This window comes from Cannabis sativa, chromosome 9 (assembly GCF_029168945.1).
Source record: "Cannabis sativa cultivar Pink pepper isolate KNU-18-1 chromosome 9, ASM2916894v1, whole genome shotgun sequence".
Lineage (NCBI taxonomy): Eukaryota > Viridiplantae > Streptophyta > Magnoliopsida > Rosales > Cannabaceae > Cannabis > Cannabis sativa.
The window spans coordinates 24,686,128-24,708,945 of record NC_083609.1 but is presented as its reverse complement, the minus strand read 5'-3'; the positions used below and the strand labels follow the sequence as shown (position 1 = coordinate 24,708,945).

At 35.0% G+C, this 22,818-nt stretch overlaps 1 protein-coding gene across 6 annotated transcripts; it reads right to left on the bottom strand.

Moving 5' to 3' along the window:
* Window positions 1–1,698: 1,698 nt before the first annotated feature.
* On the bottom strand, window positions 1,699–21,484 carry LOC115724200 (phospholipase SGR2). 6 transcript variants are annotated; one of them, XM_030653683.2, is made up of 22 exons: window positions 21,253–21,484; window positions 20,855–21,106; window positions 20,628–20,728; window positions 20,152–20,346; window positions 18,954–19,109; window positions 18,547–18,615; window positions 18,283–18,435; window positions 17,910–17,960; window positions 15,129–15,299; window positions 14,850–14,999; window positions 14,186–14,251; window positions 13,450–14,094; window positions 13,293–13,371; window positions 13,072–13,193; window positions 12,812–12,884; window positions 12,093–12,195; window positions 4,656–4,749; window positions 4,515–4,577; window positions 4,305–4,347; window positions 3,855–3,955; window positions 3,061–3,107; window positions 1,699–2,793 (listed from the first exon to the last, which is right to left on the bottom strand). In XM_030653683.2, exons 1-22 carry the CDS (start codon window positions 21,434–21,436, stop codon window positions 2,553–2,555), a joined length of 3,159 nt encoding a protein of 1,052 aa, XP_030509543.2. In that variant the 5' UTR covers window positions 21,437–21,484; the 3' UTR covers window positions 1,699–2,552. The 6 variants fall into 6 exon arrangements, 4 of the variants coding, with proteins under 4 accessions (XP_030509543.2, XP_030509544.2, XP_060960574.1 ...); XM_030653684.2 differs by having other exon boundaries at window positions 13,072–13,181; XR_004013018.2 differs by lacking the exons at window positions 1,699–2,793; window positions 3,061–3,107 and having other exon boundaries at window positions 3,854–3,955; window positions 4,483–4,577.
* Between the last annotated feature and the right edge of the window lie 1,334 nt (window positions 21,485–22,818).

Below are 22,818 nucleotides of genomic sequence, written 5' to 3'. Positions count from 1 at the left end.
AATAAAAACTTGTTTTATTAATATTATTCTCAGCCTATTAATTAATAAAATCAAATGAAAACCCAATTATAAGTTCACTAAAGGACAAAACACAAATGGGCAAAAAGACCATTTTGCCCCTCCACACTAAAAGTCACTTAGGGATATTTTTGACAATTCTAAAATCTCGACTATTCCCGACATTTTTAATGTCTAAATATATTGCCTCGCTATACTAAAAATACCAAGATGTGATTCTAATAGCCAAACACCGTGTTCCAATGTTGTCGGGCACAAAACATTCAAAATTGATGAAATTTCATATATGACAAATAAAATGCATTCAAATAAATCATAAATTAATAATTCAAAGTTAATAAACAATTTTCATAATTAAACCCTAATTATCTGCTAATTTTCAAATTAAAGCTAAGCGGTCTTTACATGTTGCTTCTGCCAGCAATCAGACGGGTTTTGGAGCTATAATAAGGGACTCCTATGGACATGTGAAGGCTGCACTTTCTAAACCAGTTGCTGGGAACTTCAAGGCTCATGAAATGGAGGCTAAGGCTCTCTACCATGGTCTACAATGGGCAAAAATCTGCATATTCAATTAGATATGGTGGAAACAGATTCGTTGATGGTGGTTACTTCTCTTAATGGTTTAGCATCTAGAAATTTAGGTTTTAATAATCTTATTTCAGATGTTAAAAATTAATTATCCTATTTTCCTAATGTTTGTGTATCTCACGTTCGAAGAGATGCAAACTAGGCTGCTCATGGCTTGGCTAAGCAAACTTTAGTGTTAGATAATGATTGTATATGGTATGAGGATATTCTCCCTACCATTTTCTCTATTGTTGTAAATGACTCTTTAAATTTATAATAGCAGACTTTTTTTTTAAAAAAAAAAAAAAAAAAAACCATTTAATAGAACATTATTTAAAAAAATATATTTTTACTTTTCTAATTTAAAAAAAAACAAAAGATTAATTGAAAAAATATTACCAAACGCACTTTAAGTTGTGTATCTTAATGAGTTTGTAACTTGTGTTACTGCACATTCTGCACTTTCCATAGCTTGTATTCTTTCGGGAGAAGAATTTCACGTCACTTTCTTTGAGAGAAAGCTAGTTGCATCTTTAGCACAAAATACTCACTGTTTGTTGAAGGAATTTCTAACTGATTAGTAACTCCAAAAACTTAGCAAAGTGTTGGTTGTAAAAATAAACTTGCACTCTTGTTCAGAAGGAGTGTTCTTTTACTTAGTCAAGTGCCTTCTGTCATAAATCTTTCTAATCAAGTCTATAATCTGGGGGCAGCCCCATGAACTAGAAAAGTTGAACCACTAAGAATTATTTATTGTTGTATTAGTCTCTGTTTAAAGCTGCAATAGCAAACTCCAATAGTGCTTGAGCTTCTAGGAAATCTATATCTTTCCACTAAAATTAAAAAATAATGTATTGCTCGGTAATCATAATAAAGAAATTTTAGGAGCTTCTAGAGGTTGAAAATTAATAGAATATGTATGAATGGTGGCTCCAACCTTAGGTGATGTGGTGTTAGTTTTGGGCATCAACTAAGCAAATAATGCTCTCGCCACAAGCAGAAAAGGGAAAAGGAAGAAAGAAGAAATACAACCAAAGAAAGACTATCTTTGGCACCATAAAAAATTCTCTCTAGAAAAAAGAATCAAAGTAAACAATATTCATCTCGAAGTAAAGGAGAAAATGCAGTGTTATATTACTAACAGATACCTATTATAACAGATGAAAGGTAACCAGAAAAATAGAAAAATATTTGTGTAAGAAATTTCTTATCCAGGATGGTAAAGGTGGACCACTCGTGAGTCATGATTCCATTCAAAACAACAACTTCCACAAGCAAATCTCAATCAACCTTTCATTCTCTTACATGTACTCAGATTATATATATGGAACATATATATTTATATATAAATAAGGAATTGCTTTTTAATCACTAACTATTGGTACCTTTGGTATTTTCCATAATATGAAAATCTACTTGTATACATATATTTATATATAAATATATATATTTCAACATAACAGTGCATAATTAGTTACAAGCTCCGACAAATTTTTAAGAAAATTTCAAATAATTTAAAATGCCAATCAAAATTCAAACAACTTGTGGCACGGGTGTAAAAGTATTGAAACAAACACACGTGCAAGAAGCTATTTAAATTCTGATTTTGAAATATTAAATCATGAGAAATTTCTTGTAAACTTGATCCGCTATAACTATACTATACGTTGTAATGTAAAAGAAAATGAGTTGCAACTTATCCATACCAAAAATGCCCAACAATTTTTCATGTCATCTGTGAGGACTGGAGGATCATCTTCAGAAGGGTCATTTTAGTGTTAGAAATCACTTAATCTCTGCAAAGCATCTCTACAGTATGGTTAGCCAGATCCATAGCAGAAGGGCCAATCATTTTTCTCTTTAAACAGCCGGAATGATTTGGCTCGCAACATAGCAAACGGTCATAGGCTCATAGCCCAGTTGTTCCACTTGGGTAACGGTGAGAAGTAGATGCAATTCAAAATTCAATGTTTCTTCAATAGCTTATTTGCTCTACTAGAGAAGTTCCTAACAACGCTTTTGTCAGAGAATGTCAAAGGAAGCTCCTCCTCAATAGTTTCTCTTTGATCAGACAAACCTATGGTGTCGCTTGCCTCTTTCATGTCCTCTCCATGAGATGCTTCAGTTGAATTAGGATCTTCAGGTATATCATGATACAAGTGTTTCAAAATGAAAAGAGCAGTATCATGATCCCTCCAATAGTTTCTGTAGCCAAAGTTGGACTAGTTAGAAGGATAATATATTTAGACTTGTATTAAAAGAACTTGAAGCCCACATAACAAAGAAATCTGAACCTATGATATCAGTTGTTTCTTTGATTGTTCAAGAAATGGACGTGGGAAATAAAAACTTCTGCAAATAATTACCGTTCCAGTCATTGAACGGTAATTAATCTTTTAAAGAAATGCAATTCTGATCAGAAGGGTTTATTTAAAAAATTGATCTATAAATTAATAAATAAACTATCCGTACGTATGTGATCCAATGGCAGCTATATATGGATGCTGGAACGTTTTATCCTGCACAATCAACAACAAAGACTTTCAGAAATCAGAGGAATTCATTCTAATATTACGAGAGAACATCTGATTTCTACTGATAATAAGTGTAGGAGGTTAGCCATGGACATGTGACTTTTGTCTCCTTCTCAAAAGGAAAAAAACAAGTAGTATTACAAATCATTCGTGATTAAAAATTCACTAATGGGATGTTTACTATTGTATTTTATAATCTGACAAGAACGTGAAGATAAGAATACACTATTAAGATGTGCCAACCTTTAATTGAAATCTCAGAACAAGACTTGCCCCACTTAACACACCCTCTAACTAAAAACCAGATGTCCTATATCTATCTATATGGTCCAACTTCTGAGGTAACAAGGTAAATTGAAGGGGATGAAGCACATGGTTTTTTGTTATTTTCAATATTATTGGGAATGGCTTTGGGTGCTTCCAATATTAATTAATACCATAATATAACAGAATAACACTGTGACAACTCTTCAGGACTAACGGCAGCTTCACAGACACAATCATAATTCATTTCCTACAAGAGTAACACCTAACAGCCTGAAACCAAAGATAATGTCTTATTGTTCAATGAAAGAAAAATTACTTGTTTCTAAAACATTTTATATTTTGGAATGATAAATCTAATAAAGGAAAATTTAAGAAAATATGGCTTAGAAAAATCCAACTGGCTGGAGAGCTAAAGCTACTTCGCATATAAATGAAGAGAAGCCATGATAAGGTAAAACTACCCACTTGAAGCATGTGATCGATACGTCCTTCTGTGCTTCCTGTTAATTTCTCCATCATCAGAGAGCCGTATGATCTCTCTTCTCTGACTTCGGCTGTTTCTTCTCCTACAACAAGCAGGGGAAGTGAGAAAATGGCATGATTAGATTAGATAGAATAACTAAATTTTAGAGCTGGGTAGTTTAGGGTATACTTTGTATAGGGTTCAAATTTGATTTGATGTTCTTAAAAACTGTGGGACCTAATTAAAAAACTTGATTGGTTCATCATTTCTGAAAACTTATACCAAAAACAAACTCAAAATTATTGATCTAAATCCACCTAACCTGTATCAGGAAGCATAATAAAATTCACTGTTGGCAAAGATAAATGCCTACTTAAGTTTCTTTCACTTAAGATTATACCAGGAAACAAAGGAAAAGTAATGCAAGCCAAACAGATAGTAGAACCATTTACCTTCTGAGTCATTTCTTGACTGGCAAACCGTAAGCACTTTATTCTGTTCAAACATAGAGAAGTTAGAGTGTCAAGCTTCACACATTTTAGGAAACTAATGATCAATTCAATCATACAATTTGACTACTGACAGTTTTACTTTATACATATGTAAAACTCATGAATGACAAGGACTAACATTAGAATATATTAGCAAAGAGAATAGCGCACCCTAACAGAGCTTAGGCGATCCACCATAGCTTGAGAACGAGAAGCTACGTCTTCAGCAAATTCCTACACCACATTGTGTGATCTCTTTACGGGAAAGAAAAGATAGATATTTTTACAAAAATACACATTTAGACGCATTACCTGTAACCCAATGTGCAACCTTTTTCCACCTTTGTGGTATGGTACAAGGACAGGTCGTTTGCCGATGTAATCTTTACAAACAAGAGGTTCTACCCTGTATGAATCACAACTTAATTCATTATTTTTTCTACATTTAACAGGAGCTATCACATAAAGAAGAATGTTCAAAACAAGTAATGTATAATAATCTCTCGTACATGCTTGTGAGCAACTTTTTATATGTTTGAGATGACAACAAACAAGGAACTGTGGAGAAATGAAACCAACAGGTGTATTTGAAAAAAAAAAAGGTAGAAATAATGGAGAAGCAAGCCTGCATTATGTTTTGTTTCTCATCTCATTTTCGGGAACTTTTTTAGGAAAATAAATAACATGATGATGCATGAGAAAGTAGAAAAGAAGGGAGAAGAAGAAAAGAGAGAAAACTTAACAAAAACCATAAAGTTAAACATAAGTATTTATGAAGCTTTTAAGAGGTTATTTCCTGATTTGGTACTAATCTCTAATGCGAGAAACAAAAGTATTAAGGAGATGTCTGTTGGGGGTGAAGGAGTGTCAGCTCTAACTCTAGATGGGAATTCCATTTCAGAAGAAATTTGAGAGATAGAGAGGTATTAGAGTTATTACTTCTGATTCAAATACTAGAGTAGAAACCAATTTATGGAGGATTCGAGAGTTTGGCCTCCAGGTTCTAGTGGAATTTTTTCTTGTAAGGGCACTGTAGAAAATAGTGATTCGAATTGTGTGTTGATTTCATAGAATAATACATATTTATATACAAAGTTAGGAGACTAAATATCTACTAAATATCTACTAAATATCTAATTCTTTTACAGCTAATATACATCTAATATCTAACACTCCCCCTCAAGCTGGAGCATAGATGTTAATCATGCCCAGCTTATTACAAAGATAATCAACCCCGCACCCCATTCAAAGCCTTTGTAAAAATATCTCCTAGTTGTTCTCCGGTCTTCACATATCCTGTGGAGATCAGACCTTGTTGAATTTTCTCACGAACAAAATGACAATCAATCTCAATGTGCTTAGTTCGCTCGTGGAATACGGGATTCGAGGCAATATGAAGAGCAGCTTGATTATCACACCATAATTTTGCTGGAATAGAAGTCTTAAACCCGAATTCAGTCAAAAGCTGATAAATCCATATTACCTCACATACAGACTGGGCCATAGCTCTATATTCTGATTCAGCACTGGATCTAGATACAACATTTTGTTTCTTACTCTTCCAAGAGACCAGATTGCCCCCAACAAATACACAATATCCTGAAGTGGATCGTCTATCTACCTTGGAGCCTGCCCAATCTGCATCAGAAAAACACTCAATCTGGGTATGTCCATGATCCTTGTAAACTATACCTCGTCCTAGTGCTCCTTTTAAGTAACATAAAATTTGTTCTAATGCTGCCCAATGATGAATTGTTGGAGAAGACATGAACTGACTGATAACACTAACCGGGAATGCAATATCTGGACGAGTCACAGTTAAATAATTCAATTTTCCAACTAACCTGCGATATTTCTCAGGATCTTCAAATGGTTTCCCATCACGTGTAAAATGCACAGCTGGATTCATTGGAGCATTGCAAGGTTTTGATCCCAATTTCCCTGTCTCAGTTAGCAAATCAAGTACATACTTTCTTTGAGACAGAAAAATACCTTGTTTACTCCGAGTAACTTCAATCCCCAAGAAATACTTGAGCTCCCCTAAATCTTTCGTGTTAAACTGGGTGTGAATGAAAGACTTAAGGGATGAGATGCCTTCAGTATCATTTCCAGTAATAACGATGTCATCAACATACACCACTAACAAAATGATACCAACAGTTGATCTTTTATAAAACACAGAATGATCTGACTTACTTTTCACCAAACCAAACTTCTCAACAGCCTGACTAAATTTACCAAACCAAGCACGAGGGCTTTGTTTCAATCCATATAAAGATTTGCGAAGATGACAAACTCGCCCTAACTCCCCCTGAGCAACAAACCTAGGAGGTTGCTCCATATATACTTCTTCCTCAAGATCTCCATGAAGAAAAACATTTTTAATATCAAGCTGATGCAAAGGCCAATGATGAGTAGCTGCCATGGAAATGAACAGTCGAACAGATGTGAGTTTAGCAACAGGAGAAAAAGTATCACAATAGTCCACTCCATAGGTTTGAGCATAACCCTTGGCAACAAGACGGGCCTTTAAGCGAGCAACTGTGCCGTCTGGATTGAATTTAACCGTGAACACCCATTTACACCCAATGGCCTGTTTTCCGGAAGGTAAATCAACCAAGACCCAAGTACCATTCGCAACCAAAGCATTCATCTCTTCTATCATTGCAGCAAGCCAACCAGGATGAGACATCGCTTCTCGAACAGTTTTAGGAATAGTGATAGAATCAAGAGAAGCAATAAAAGAACAAGAAGAAGAGGAGAGATGATTATAAGACACAAAAGAAGTAATAGGAAAAGTACATTGGCGTTTACCTTTACGTAGTGCAATGGGAAGATCATCTGAGATTTTCGGATCTGATGACGAAGATGCAGGTGCAGGACATGAAACAGGAGGTGGAGGAAGGGGGCGCCTGGTGTACACTATAGGAGGCCGAGGGAGTGGTGGAGGTGGTAGAGGTGGTGAAGGTGGTGGAGGTGTAGACATTGTGGGGGTGACGACCGAGGCAGATGAAGGAACAAGAGACCCGCCAGAACATGTAGCAGGCGCATAGGATGTGACAGAATAAACTAACAAATCATCATCCTCCCCCTGACTAGTAGAAGTAGTGGAAGATGAAAAATAAGGTGTATTTTCTACAAATGTAACATCAATGTAAACAAGATATTTGTTGAGATCAGAACAATAACACCTATACCCTTTCTGAAGACGAGAATAACCAAGAAAGACACACTTTAGGGCCTTAGGGTCTAATTTGGTGACAGATGGACGGACATCGCGAGCAAAACAAACACTACCAAATACTCGCGGAGCAACGGAAAATAATGACTTATTAGGAAAAAGAATTTTAAATGGAATTTCACCATTAAGAACAGAGGATGGCATGCGATTAATAAGAAAGCATGCCGTGGAAACGGCATCGGCCCAAAAAGGTTTAGGGACTTTCATTTGAAACAAGAGAGCATGTGCAGTTTCAAGAAGATGTCTGTTTTTACGTTCTGCAACACCATTCTGAGGTGCCGTATCAACACAAGAAGTTTCATGAAGCATGCCATTAGAGGTCATATAAGATTGAAATTGAGCAGACGTGTACTCTTTGGCATTATCACTTCTCAAAGTACGAATAGATACATTAAATTGAGTTTGAATCTCAGCACAAAAAGCACAGAATATAGAAAACAACTCAGAACGATTTTTCATTAAATATAACCAAGTTACACGAGAATAATCATCTACAAAAGTAACAAAATATCTGAATCCAGGATGAGACAAAATAGGAGAAGAACCCCAAACATCAGAATGAACTAACTCAAAAGGAACACTAGCACATTTATTGACACGTGGACTCAAACTAACACGATGATGTTTGGCAAACTGACATGACTCACAATCTAACGAAGATAAACTACTATATTGGGGACACAGTTTCTTGAGCAAAGGAAGGGATGGATGACCTAAACGACAATGAGCCTCAAAAGCGGAAGCAACACTCGAACAAGCAATAGAGGTTGGCGGAAGTGGGTCAAGAACATACAAGCCACCAGATTCATGTCCTTTACCAATAATCTTCTTCGTCATAAGATCCTGAAACAAACAATGATCAGGAAAGAATGAGATGCAACAATTTAGATTACGAGTGAATTGACTAACAGAAAGCAAATTAAAGGACAAATCAGGTAAATGTAAGACTGATGACAAAGATAACATAGGTGTAGGAACAATAGTGCCAGATCCAAGAACAGAAGCTGTTGACCCATCAGCTAAGGTGACAACAGAAGTGGGACTGTGAGACTGAAAAGTGGAAAAGAGACGGGAATTACCTGTCATATGATCTGTGGCACCAGAATCAATGACCCATTTTGAGGATTTGGAAAGAAGGCATGCATTAAAGTTACCTGAATCAGCAATCGCAGTGACAGAAGAAGATGAAGACTTAAGTGTTTCCTGATACCTTGAGAACTTGGCAAATTCATCAGCAGAAATAAGGACCGATTTGTCAGATGCATCACTAGTGCTTGCAATATTGGCAGAGTGTTGTTGTCGATTCTTAAATTGTAACTTCCTACACTCAAACTTGGTGTGGCCTGGTTTCTTACAATAATTGCACATGATGCTCCCAGAATTTGGTGTGCGATTATCAGGTCCTTGTGAATTACCTCCTTTAAATCCACTTGGAGTAGAATTTCTTTCCGGTGCAGAATTATTACGACTCACCAAGGCGCTATTAAGAGGAGTTGAAGAGGTAGTCTCTGTGCGAAGAACACGAGTAAACACATCTTGTAAAGAGGAGACATCAGAACCAGAGAGAACTTGTGACTTTGCAGAGTCAAATTCAGATGAGAGTCCTGCAAGAAAACTCATAATAGCCATCTGTTCTCGTTGGCGCTGTTGAACTTTTACATCAGGACTAAACGGTAATAGCACATTAAGTTCTTCATATGTTTTCTTGAAAGCCATAAAATAATTCATAAGAGACTTATCTTGTTTCTCCGCGCGATAAAAAGCTTTGCAAACATCATATATGCGAGATATGTTGTCTTTGCCAGAATACAAAAACTCCAAGTAACCCATTAGTTCTTTAACCAATTCACAATTATTAATCAAACTAATTACCTCATTATCGATAGAATTTCGAATTTGAAGGAACAAGCGAGCATCCTCACGGAGCCATATTTTCCTTGAATCGTTTGTTTCTTCAGGAGGATCGTCAGTCAAGTGATCATCTTTGTCAATACTCCTCAAATACAGTCGAATCGTCTTACTCCATTCCAAATAATTCGAACCAATCAACTTATGGTCTGTGATTTTAGACATCACGGGAACAACATCAGAAACAACAACTGATTTTGAATCTGATCTTATCTCTGCCATAATCTCAAAAGCAAACACAAAGGACAGAGAAAAAGAACAAAAGAACACCAAAGAATGAACACCCAAACACGAAGAAGACAAGCAAATACCAAATTACAACCTAGAACAGATGCGAGTGGGCTTAGAAGAACCCAGTAAAGAATCGGCAAAAAAACGCCGTCGAAGGCACCGTCACACGCGCCTCCACGCGCCGGCGCGTGAGCCCCACGCGCAGAAACTTCAGGCGGCGCGTGAGCCCCACGCGCGAGGAATCCGGCGACCGGACTTTGGGGTTTCGTAGATCGGTGGCTAGGCAACACGGCTGAGTGGGCGGTGAGACTAAATTCGCACTCCAAATAGGGTTTCCGAAAAACAACCCTAAACTCAAACCCTAATTTTTGCTTTTTTTTTTTTTTTAAGAACCCTAATTTCGGATTTCGAATTTTGAATCACAATGCTCTGATACCATGTAGAAAATAGTGATTCGAATTGTGTGTTGATTTCATAGAATAATACATATTTATATACAAAGTTAGGAGACTAAATATCTACTAAATATCTACTAAATATCTAATTCTTTTACAGCTAATATACATCTAATATCTAACAGGCACCTTCCAAAGTTTGGTTTCAGATCAGCCTGTGAAAGAGGAAAGGTGGGCTAAGATGGTGTGGAAAAGCTGTGCTCTATCTAAAGTCAAGGTGTTTGGATGGTTGCTACCAGTGCAAAAGCTGAACATTCATGAGGTGTTGCAAAAGAGAAGGCCATATTAGGCGCTTTCCCCGGCTTGGTGTGTTTGTTGCAAGAGCAGTGAGGAAACTCTCACGTTTATTTCTTGAGTGTCATTCAAGTCAACATTTGCGGAGTAGATTGTCGAGAGAGTTTGGTATACTGTACAAAATTGTAGTCAGCCATTGTCTTGCAAGAGGAGGGAAGAGGAGTTCTAGACTTTGGACAGCAGCAGTTTTAGCTATTTTGTGGGCTGTTTGATTAGAAAGGAATGGCAGAATTTTCGAAAATAATAGAAAATAAGGGAGAAGATTTGTGGGATAAGATTAAATTTTGGATTGCAACATGGGTTTATAGAACAATAGCTTTTGATAACCTGTTGTCTCAAGATCTCCTTACCTTAGAGAGTGGGGTTGTATTCTATCCCAGGACACCTCCTTTCTGGTTTAGACATGTTGTGCTATAATGTTCTAGTATTTTCTAGCTGTATGTTTTAATGTTACAATTTTTGTTACCACGGTTTTCCTCCGCCGTAAGTGAGGCTCCCTACATAAAGTTGGGAGGAGGTCAGTCCATGACTTGACCTTCGTCTCTAATCAAAAAGAAAAACCATAGAAGAATTTATCCAATGCAGATTTTTATTTAAATTTTCTGAAAACGAGACAAGTTCTAGGACTGACCACCTCCCAAGTTTATTGAGAACCCTTGCTTATGGCGAAGGAAAACCTTGGTGACAAGAAAACTTGGGAATAGTCTAGTAGAAACAATCAAAACTCTAGTAAACACAGATGAAAACATGGTCTCCTAAATTACAAACTACCAAACAGAAACTAGTACAGTAGGTTTCCCGTCTCTACACATCTTTAAAAGAAAAATCTACAAAATCTTTTGTTTTATAAATCCAAGTAGCAGAAAAACGATTATGCTACCATGCTTCATGTTTAGTGTCTAGTACAAGAAAAGAAGAGTTAGAGTGAGTGAAGTGAGAGGTAGATAGTTGAGCTATGTAACCACTTAAAGGATTTGGACTATGTAAGTTTTAATCCAAAATTCTTCATAGGACGCTCATGTGGCATCCAATGGAGATAATTTTATTACAAGGTAGGTTATATTGAAACCAGTATAAAAGATAGCATTTTTACATGCTTGATTTCTAAGTGAAAGGAAACAAGAAGATATTTTGTCTTGGTCCCGTATGAGGTCCGATAATTAAACTTGGTCTTGGAGCCTTTGCATGTTCTTGTGAAATTTATAACCTATTATGAGTGCTGCTTTCCAGTATAAAAGTTATTTAGTTGGAGTCTGAATTCAAGGGTTCTTACATATCAATACAGATCTCACAAGCAATTTAACTCCCAAAGGCAATTTCCCATTTTCAAGCAACGATGTTGTCAATTTTAATGATGGAATTTAATTTCTGTTTGTCCTTTCACCTAGTCCGTTGCCTCTCTCTTTTCACGTTTTTTTTTATTTTCCTTTTCTTTTCCATATAATTTTCAATCCTGATAACTTTTATAACCTAATTTTCTCAAAGCCCTTTGTTAGAAAAAAAAAATTACACACAACAATCATGGTATTCCAATAGATCAAGTTCACTTCTGATTCTTCACAGAGGGGAAAGAATTCAAATGAACCTCTTAAGAAAACAGGGGGAGGGAAAGAAACATACCGATATGCTACAGGATCAAAAGGGTGAAATATGTTGAACATTCTCTGACAAGCTGGAAACTCCTCATTAATATTTTCCTCTCCCCAATAATCTTGCCCCCTTCCTGGAGAAGAAAGCATAAGAAAACTCATATTGGTTAATGGTTCATTTTTAAAATAGGTAAAGAAATAAGGAATCGTGAAAAGTTTAAATGCAAAAGATGCACCTCAACACATCCACTAGCCTACCCAATTCTCTAACGTTAATAAGAAAGAAAAAAAAAGAGTAATCTAGGATCAACAAGAGAAGATACACAAGCACATGGATGTTAGAAGGTACATATCTCATAATTTCAAATTTAGTTGAGGTAAGCCAGGGAGAGAATTGAGAAGGGTAAAGAGGAAGATGATAAGAACATATAGAAAGAGGAAGATGAGAAGTACATATAAAGAAGAGGAATTTAGAGAAAAACAGGGAAATAGATACAAAATAGAATTACATAGATTGAAAAAACATACCAAAGGAAAGAGTTAGAGGAGCATTAAGAGATGCAAAATTAATTTTGGTCATAATCTGAAGTATTTTTTTCATTTTTTGTTCTTTCAAATTTTCTTGAGAATACTATGAATAGAGCCCCACTTTGAGAAAATACATAGAAAATGAGCATTAAAAAATTTCTGCACAAAAAGCGAGACTACATTATTATGTAAGATTACATACAAATAGTCATTAACTATTACCAATTCCAATACGAATGTTACGAAGAGCAAGAAAGACACCAAGAGGAGATCCGACAGCAAAAAAAGTGTCAACCTGAAAGAAAGAAAAGAAAAGTAAAATAACTAAATGAGATAGGATTATTGCAATACAACAGTCATTTTAATTCCTTCAGGATCCTTCAGGAAACTTGAAATTTTGACTTTCAAAGCAAAATGAAGAGACAATATGTCATAAAAATTAAATTAGAGAGAGAGAGGCATATAGAGTCTGCCTCCAGCACCTTGAATTCAAGTTTTGTGTAGGTGATATACGGGGTATAACTCTTCAGGGAATCATGATGATCAGCTGGCAGCTTGTTACATATGGGTTGCTTTACTACAGTTGTAGGTGCTGCTTCGTTTTCTGTTATCAAGTACATCAAAACTTCTTTCCAAAGCTAGAACAAAAGGCAGAATAAAGAAAATAAAGCAAGAAAGAGATACTAAATAATCTAGCAATCACCTTTGTGGAGCCTCATAGTCCTATCTTCGCCATCACATTGCAATTCCAATTCTGCTATTTTGACCTTCAGGGATTCAAGCTGGCGGAGGAAGAAAGTTACCATATATGAGATATAGGGTTCTCATAGACGGGTACTCGAAATAATGATTTTTCTTACCTCTTTACTCAGTGCTTTAATTTTTTTTTCCGGATCGTTTTTCTCTGCACATATTTCTTCAGACACTAGTTCTGAGGCATCATTACAGACTCCAGAACTATAATCCGTAGTTCCATAAAAGTTGTCCCTGTTATCAAGAACCAAGCCCCTAGGATCATAAATTGATTCAGGAACATCTTCATTACAACTTGATTGATTGGAGTTGAAAACACTTTCAGATAATATATTGAAGTCAGGTGCAACAGTATCCACAATGGTAGAAACACCTTCAGTATTTCCATTTGATACATCATGTACTAAAAGAGTTGGCAGCATACTCTTTTTTTCATCATCTGCTGTAGCAGGTACGGAGGAATCTTTTTCCCCCTGATTAGATACAAGGCTTGATATGCCTTTCTCATGTATCAAAAGAGCTGGTGATGACCTCTGATTTTTAGCATCAATTGAACCCACCATGTCTTCAATATTGTTACTTGCAGATGTTTTAACTTCCAGATTGAGTGAAGAGTTGCTTGCAGAAGACTGGTCACCTTCAGCATGTTCCCTGTACATTGAGTCCATAGGAAATGGAGAGGACAAATTTTCCTGGTGGCAGAGGATATCATAGGAGAGAACACTTCCCAAAGAATGACCGTATATAGAAACCTGTACAAGTCTTAGCATGATATAAATATATATATATATATATATATATATTTATAACTTTAAATCAATATATATTTATTTATGTGTGTACCTTTCCATCATAACCAGGGTTCCTCTTAAGAAACTTCAAATACAACTGATTTAATTGATTGGATACCTGGTCAAGAATATTACTCTTCAGTTATTTACGACATAAAAGTGGCTGTTATCTCTAACATAAAAGGCATTTTATTATAAACGATTTCCTGTAGTAGTTCATAGAAGAATAGTTTTGTTAGAGAAAAGTTCATGCAGTGTATTCATGATGCAACTAATTTAAAATCCCCCCATAGCACAATTTTGAATGATCACTTTAGGACAATGCATTCATTCAATTGGATTATATTACATTTTTTAAAAAAAATAAGAAACAATATGTTGTATAATATTAACAAGGAAAAAAAAAACGTATCACCCATCGATGTTTGACACCTAACTGACCTAAGAAAACAATTTTAAAATCTGAAGTAGTAAATATCCAAAAAGCTACCCAGGACTTTACCGCTATTTGATTATGATGGAGGGGGGTTAATGGAAAGTAAAGATTAACTAAACAGACTTCAAATACTCCGACTGTAAAAAGATTGAAAACACAGTAATTAATATGCAAGTTTATCCTCCATCCACGTATTAATTTTTTAATACAAACAATTAAAAAAATGGTTGAATGTCTAACAATCCAGGTAGTAGTACATTAGGGATCAAGTATGTGCTACCGAGTTGATGATATCCTGGCAGTAGATGGGGCTCATGTAGTATAGCACATCATGAGCAGTTGCACTCAACATGACACGCAGGCCCCTAACACCATCTAAAGTGCATTTTTCCACTGCTGTTTCTCCACTAAGCTTTAAACCTTTTCTCCACTGAAAACCAAACCCATGGATAAGAATAACAAATGTTAGACAACGTGTATACTGATAATTTAATCAATCATATGAATAAGGTGATGGTGAGGAAGGAAAAATGATCTAACATATAAAAAAATCTCTTACCTGGCATGGGATGAATAAAACTCTCTGAATGCCACTCTGGTGTTGAGTAATGTGGCGTTCTGCTAGACTTGCTGTGATATGGCGAAATGTACCAACATCATCGACTAAATTAGATTTCTCCAATCTCTGTCCAATTCCATGAACCATGAAGACCAGGTGTCGTACAGGAACCTACACCAAATACACAACTTTAAACTGTATTTCTTATCAAGAATGCACAAATTTAGATTTGTTTTCTCTTATGTTGGTGTGACCCTGTTAAAACAGGCCACAACAAGATCCATCTGATTATGTGATAGAACACTTTAATATTGTTTCTTTAATAAGGAATGAACCAAAAAAGAAAAAGATACACTGACACAAGTATGCATCCCCAAATGCAGATTAGTGTACTTAATCATCAAATTTAGAACATTACACAGTATGATTAGATTACATGAAACAAATTATAGTAGATTGAAGGAGCTTTGCAACTACACACTCTATTCATCAAGCATTATATTACAAAATCAAAGGAGCTATGCACTCGCTATTTCATCAAGCAACTCGCTTTTCTATTCTGTACAAATTCAACAGCGAGAGTTATTTTGTGTCAACAGAGATTTTTTTTCCTTTTGGAAGATACAGGAGCAAAAGAAATAATTTACTTCTGACTGCCATCTTATTTGTACAGAATTATATACTGGTTAGGAGAGATTACTACCTTGTGGCAATCATCAATGTGAACTTTCGTAAAAAATGTAAAAATCATCAACATGAGCTAGCAAGCAATATGGCAAGGCTTGGCAAAGACCAAGCAGACTAGACAATTGCCAAGTAAATGGGTTGTAGCCCTTATGGTGGCAGCCAGGTTCGGCATGGTATCACAAAAGGTGGAGAAGTGCCTAAACTGAAAGCCTTTGTGGGTATAAGTTCTTGAAAAATTGACACATTTCTTTGGGACTTAGTACAATACTTTGAAGGAGCGAGCATCATTTTGAAGATCCCACATGAGTATGAATTGGTTGGTGGTATACAACTACATGGGGTAGAGCTCACTCCCAAAAGACATGCCTATGAAAGGAGTGCCTTATAAACCACCAACTATTCCCATACGTAGTCGATGTAGGATCTTAACCGTTTATAATTTAAGAAAGCCATAATCAAAGAGAACATGAAGCGAGAAACTAAGGAGAGAGAAACTCTTAGTCTCGATCCCTTGATAATTTAATTTATTTTTTTTTTTTTTTTTTTTGAAAAAGAGAAAGGGACCTCTTGTCTCAGACAGGACCCTCTCTGCTATATATTGAAAATCCTCACTTGTAAATGGCTCAAGTTGTTACATCAACTAGTTGGATTTGAGTTATAAGTAATTGCAAGTCTCAGCATGAACTAATATTTGAGTTGCAACAATTTATATGTTGTAAATTGAACTCTCATTATCACCATATGATAATAAAATATATAAAGCCAAGTATGCAATATATACATGACCTTGATGAATATGAGAATGGAGTTGTCATGGCTTAGAAGCCCCCAAACATTTTTCCAATACTTTCAGTACTCTTTGCAGCATTATAAGGCTCAAATTAGTGTTGATAGGAAAAGATTACTTTGTTGCAGATTAACCATCAATCTGAACTTGTGAACATAAATTTGACAGGGTTTCAATAAATTCGAAAGTATCAAGTGTGCTGGGAAGGCTATTTTGAAAACAATAATAAAAATAATGCTATTTTGCAAAGTCACATCAAAAAACATAAATATCTTACTAAGCACTCCTTATATTAGATAGCCAAATAGCTATCCAATGCCTTATTTTATCCCAAACACTCCCCTTATTTCCCTCAAAATCTTCTGAGTGTTCTCCTTTTTCTTTAAAGCTTTAAATCACACTAGGTATCGACAACTGCGCTCCACCAAAGACTCTACTGGGCTATACCACGTATAACATTACAAGTTAGTAGCTCAATACTGTGTTGGGGTGTACACCCGCGTAGGTTGAATTCCATTCACTTAGATACTCTCACTCCCTTTCACGTGTGGGTCTACATCAAACAAAGATCAGAGGGCTAGATGAAAATAAAAAATAATAATAAAGAACAATTGGCCCATCAAGAGACAAGCTAGAGAGTTGCAAATTGTAAGGATTTTTTTGGGAAGAAAAACAGCCCTACTTGTATACACCAGGGATCCTAGTTTTAAAAAAAAAAAAAAGAGCAAAGGAAAGTATACACAAATAGCGATGTTCTGAACACCTGATCTCCTACTATAATACCATGAGCTCAATATTATGAACGTAATTCTAGCCTTCCTTGACAATTCATAGAGATTCAATACTCCTTTGTAGGTTAGAAGGCCTAGCTTTCTAGGGCTGGTTACCAAAACATGTGCACATACAATCAAATCTCCTAAATTAAATCACAAATCATCTCCTATTTATCCACAGCTTTCTCTTATTGTTATTAAAAAAAACATTGTCAAGTCAGTCATCATTCATGATGCTAATAAACTGCCTCAAGCCAACTCATAATAAGAAAGGAATATTCATTGTTCATGATTTATGTCTCTTTATCCCCTCTCCATTAAATAGCCAATCAAAAGCATTTTTATTACTTTCAATTTTATCAGATAACCAAGCAAAACTGTTATGACTTTGCAAAGGAAAAAAAATCTGAAGTCATCATCTATAAATACTGAATTTCCCTTGAAACCACGATAACCAAAATAATTTTACTAGCCAAATATTGAAAATGAATCTGGAAACCATGATATAGCAAACAGAAATGCAAGAGTGCAAACCTGTGAACAGTAATCATCCATTTCTTCCTCCTTCCGTTGGCGTATTTCATCCTGAATTGGAGTGCAAAGAGAAAAGGCATTTAGCAAGAGTATACATTATTCAATATTTGTTAAAAAATAGGAGAAAAACATAGTCATAAATCAACAATTCACAAAATAGTGGCAAGATATAAAATAGATAATTTTGTTACTTACCTAATCATATGCTCAAAATGTTACAGTTAGAAAAATAATGAACAAAGGAGGAAAAGTATAAGCAAATGTTGTCACCATAATTTCTACTGTCTACTCTAAGCCATGTTTAATTTCCTTTCTCATGAAAAGATTAAAATAAGAGAGAAGCACAAAGAAAAATAAAGTTTCAGGCAGAGACTTGAGTAGGTTTTGCTGAGTGAGATGTTGAATATCCACGTCTTAATTTGATTCCCTTTGCCCCTAAAGTAATGACACTAGAAAATCCAGAAGCCTCAGTATTGAGCCAAGCCTCCCAAGTATCATCTTCTCCAGTAAAAAGAGCATGCAATCCCTACAATTGCAACCCAAAATGCAATTATGAATCAAATATTAACTGAGATTATCAAATCCTTTATGTAGAAGGAAAACATTGTAAACTACTTCATAAAGCTTTACTATGTACCAGGGAACCTTGCAAATCAACTCGAGCTGCAAAAAGACCTGATGGTTGGAATCTTCTTCGGTGCCAAACCTGGAGGTAATTATTGAATAAGCCAATGTATTCATTACTTTGCAAACTAACAACAGAGGGCACTCAAAGTAAACCTCAGTCAGAAAATGGTGAGTTCCACTATTTATTGAAAACGAACAAAGGTCGATAAACCAAAGATGATGGGAGCAGTATTCATCAAAATCTCTGCTCCCGTACATGTAGAAAATTAGGCTGATTGAAAACGTCTAACAAATAATTTTTTTTTTTAGAGAGAGAGAGAGAGAGGGACCACTTGTCTTTGACTGGCCCCAGCTCGAATGTCTAACAAACAATATTTTAGTTTATGACTTTCAAAGTAGGAAATCTCTGCTTCAAACCTTGCTACGATATGCAATCTCCAACTGTTCAGCAACATCCTCACGAAGAGGGAGCCAATCTAGACCCCCTTTACGAGCAAACCAATGACCTCTTAAAACACGCCGATTTTCTCCACTCCAGTAAACTGGGAAAGAATACCTTTTCTCTAAATCTACCTGCATTAACCATGTCATTTAACTTATAGATATAAGTTTTAAAGTTGAATCTTACAATATGTGTGAAGATATGTATAGTAGGTACATTACATTGCTTAAAGAGGGTATGGAAACATTAGTAATTGCAGGCAAAGCACCCAAAAAAATTCAAGCATAATTACAGTACCCCAATTAACAAGAACCAATTTTTTTCTTCTTTTATTTTTTTCAAACAAAAGCTCAGTTTGTTTTGATATAAAAATAACCAATTAGAAAGATGAGGCAAACCTAATTATTTTTTCTGTTGTCTTCCAAACAGAATATCCCTTAGATAAATAACATCAAAGTTTAAAGTGTAACTTTCAATATCTATTAATCTCGCATTAATATATTCGCATTGAAGGATAATGCAAGCATATATGTAGAACTGGCTGATGTAAAACCATGTTTTAATCCATTGTATGAATGTCTAGCTAATAAATAGCTAGTAATGCTATTTTTAAGAAAGATTGGATGTATTCATTCAATTTTTGCAAATCATCGCAAAGAACATGATAAACACTAGACCAAATATGAAAGCTAAAGAATAATATTCATTGACATCAAAGATAGAATTACAATTTTCCAAGTTTTTAGGACACTTGGAGATCTCCCAAAAAGAGTTTAACTCTTCCAAAATACACAAATAATCAGATCTCCTCAAATGAGACTACTGAGATTTATTTGTACTCAACCTTCTGAGTTCTGTCCACTCCTAAATCCTCCCCCTAGGCTACTTACAACTTCATTCAGCTCCCTAATAGCCAATCAAAATACATACATAATGACAGCAAGGCATTACTAAACTAAGACAAGGCTAATTACACCGAAGCCAAGTAATAGTTAGAGGGACCTCAAGACATTATTTTTTTATTTTTCAAAATTTTAGTAATAGGTTGAGTAATTTTAATTTAAATTATTAGTTTAGCCCCTCCGAAACTAAATAATAACAAATAGCCCCACCCACTTCACGAGGAGGGGTGGCTCCATAAGAAACACCATAAAAGGAACACAGGAAGCCTACCTCATAAAGTCCTCCCTTCACTGGAATACCAACTCTCTCTTCCTCCATTTCATATAATTTGGTTGATGGACCACCCTCTGAGGAAGAGATGTTGACTTGTTTATTCAATTTATTGCGGGAACTAGGCCGTTCTATTGGACCTTCACTGCATTCTGCATACTCTTTCCACCAACAACCAAGCAACTCTTCCTCCCTCTGTAAATGTGAGTTCAGCAAACACTTAAACAATCCATTACCTAGTTGTTAAGTTAAATCAGCACTAACAAGCTCGATTATTAAAAGCTTGATATTCTACACGTATAAGAAAGTCTTCCCATCGAGTTAAATTCCACTATGTTTAGCATATATCTATAGTCTGATGAAAAATTAACTACCATTAACTCAGAATATAATGTTCATATTCCAAAAAGCATCATCAACATCTTCTGAGATATATAAAATTAACAAAAGTGTGTGGTGTTTACAAGTTAGTTAACCTGTAAAAAAGAAGCCTCTATTGCAAGAGAATCCCTTCTGCCAAACCGAAAATACTCTCCTTTCCCTACTATCTCAGCCCGGGGAACTGAAGCAGCCAACTCTAAGTATACACAAGGAAGCATCTAGTTTATGATATATTTTGGTAAAACTAATTAAAAGTTCAAATAGAGTCTATACATACACAACATATATATACTGGAATAGACAGAGAAACGAAAATTTCTACCATTCTCAGCTAAAGGAACCTTGCAAAAGAACCAGCGAACATCGACGCCATCAGAGGGACTCCTAGTCTGAGCAAGATACTTCTGGCGACCTATACACTGTTCAATCTCATCCTCCAATCTCGCAATATTCGACGGCGTGTTCTTCAATAATTCAGGACTTGTTTCTTCAACCCGACGAGAAACGTTTTCCGTCTTAGAGTCATTTCCCTCACTAGTTGCCGATCTTGAATCCATGGAAAATAGCTTCTGAACTATAATAATATAAGAGAAGAGTCAGCCTTCCTTCAATTTGAGGACAACTCTAACAATTGAATCTTAGCCAAAACCCAGGAATGGGCTTCTTCGAAATGAAAAAGCAAGAAATTCGCAATCAAAGCTGTTAAAGCTGAATATTTACCTTTTATTTGGGGACTACTCGCGAAATTGAAAATTGAGAAATGGAAAATGAAGATAGTACTTTTTTTTTGCTGAAAGGAAACAAAGATAGTTTGTTTGGTTATTGGGAAAAAGAGAAGGAAAATGTGGGAAAAAGGAAGAAGTACGGAAGAAGAAATAAGAAGAATGACAGGTTTGGTTTGCATGACTGACTGGTATGTACACCTGTTTTCCTAAGAATTGGCGGTTGCTCTTGTTCTCTCTCCTTGTTTTTCTTCTTTTAAATAAAGAAATAATAATTCAACAAGAAAATAAATAAATCAATTTTTTTAAAAAAATAAATATATTTATCATTACATTTAATTTTATATTACTATATTAATACTTTAATTTTATATTACTAAAATAATATTATATATTTATATGAAATTTTTATACCACATGTTAAAATTTAGTTAAATGTTACAATTATATTATATAAAGAAAATTTTATATTTATATTTTCTCAATTTTTTTTTATATATTTTTAAGTTTTGAAAATTACAAACATATTGATATACACTTATTTTTTTTTTTTAAGTTTTGATAGAGGATATAAATTATCTTATGTCCTTTTTTCCTAGAGTAAAAGTATCTCATGTTAAAAGAGATGCTAACCAAGCGGCTAATGGCTTAGCTAAGTTTGCTCTTCGATTGGACAAAGATATGTTTTGGTTGGGGGAAACTCTATCCCCAATCGTTTCTGTTATTGTTACTGATTCTTCACATTAATAATAACAGATTTTTCTCAAAAAAAAAAAAAAAAAACTACAACCCATTCTTCATTATAAAAAATAAAAATAAATAAATAAATAAATAAAACTATATCCCCTCCTTTATCGAAGCTTCTTTGTCGTCGCCAGCATCCCTCCATTGAGCAGAGATCATCGACTCCAACAATTGCCATCGCACGCCTCCAATCTGAGTCAAGTATCTACCCTAGTTAACATTCCAAATTATTCTTCTTTTTTGTTCTTCTTTGATGTATATTACATTAGTATAAGCTTGAATCTAAATATTTATGCACAATTATTGTATTTGTTTTTCTTATTCTTTAAGTTAATTTTTGTGTATATGTATATAAAGAAATGCATGTTATGTGTTTGATATAATGCCCAAAAGAAAGAGGGCCGCTTTTTTTCATCTTTTTGTTATATTATTTATAATAATATAATATATAGATTAAATATGTGTAATAAACTAATAATATGTAACATATGACAATGTATATTAGTTGTCATCTTTTTGGAACATTTGGGAGTTACTTGTTACTATGAGTAACCTCCACCATCATCACAAACATTAAGAGTGTAAAAAGATGTTACACATCTTAATTTGAAATTCTTAATGCTATAGGAGTTATGGTGTGTGTAGGAGTTACATTTGAATCCATAACATCTATAGGGTTATGAGTTTGAATTTCAAATGGTGATGATATCCTAAACACTATATAAAGAGGTCTAAGGTGCTCATTTTGGAGATGAAGTTTTCTATCAAGAAAGCACATTGCTAGAAAACCCTAAAAGACTTGATAATTCCCAAAGCTATT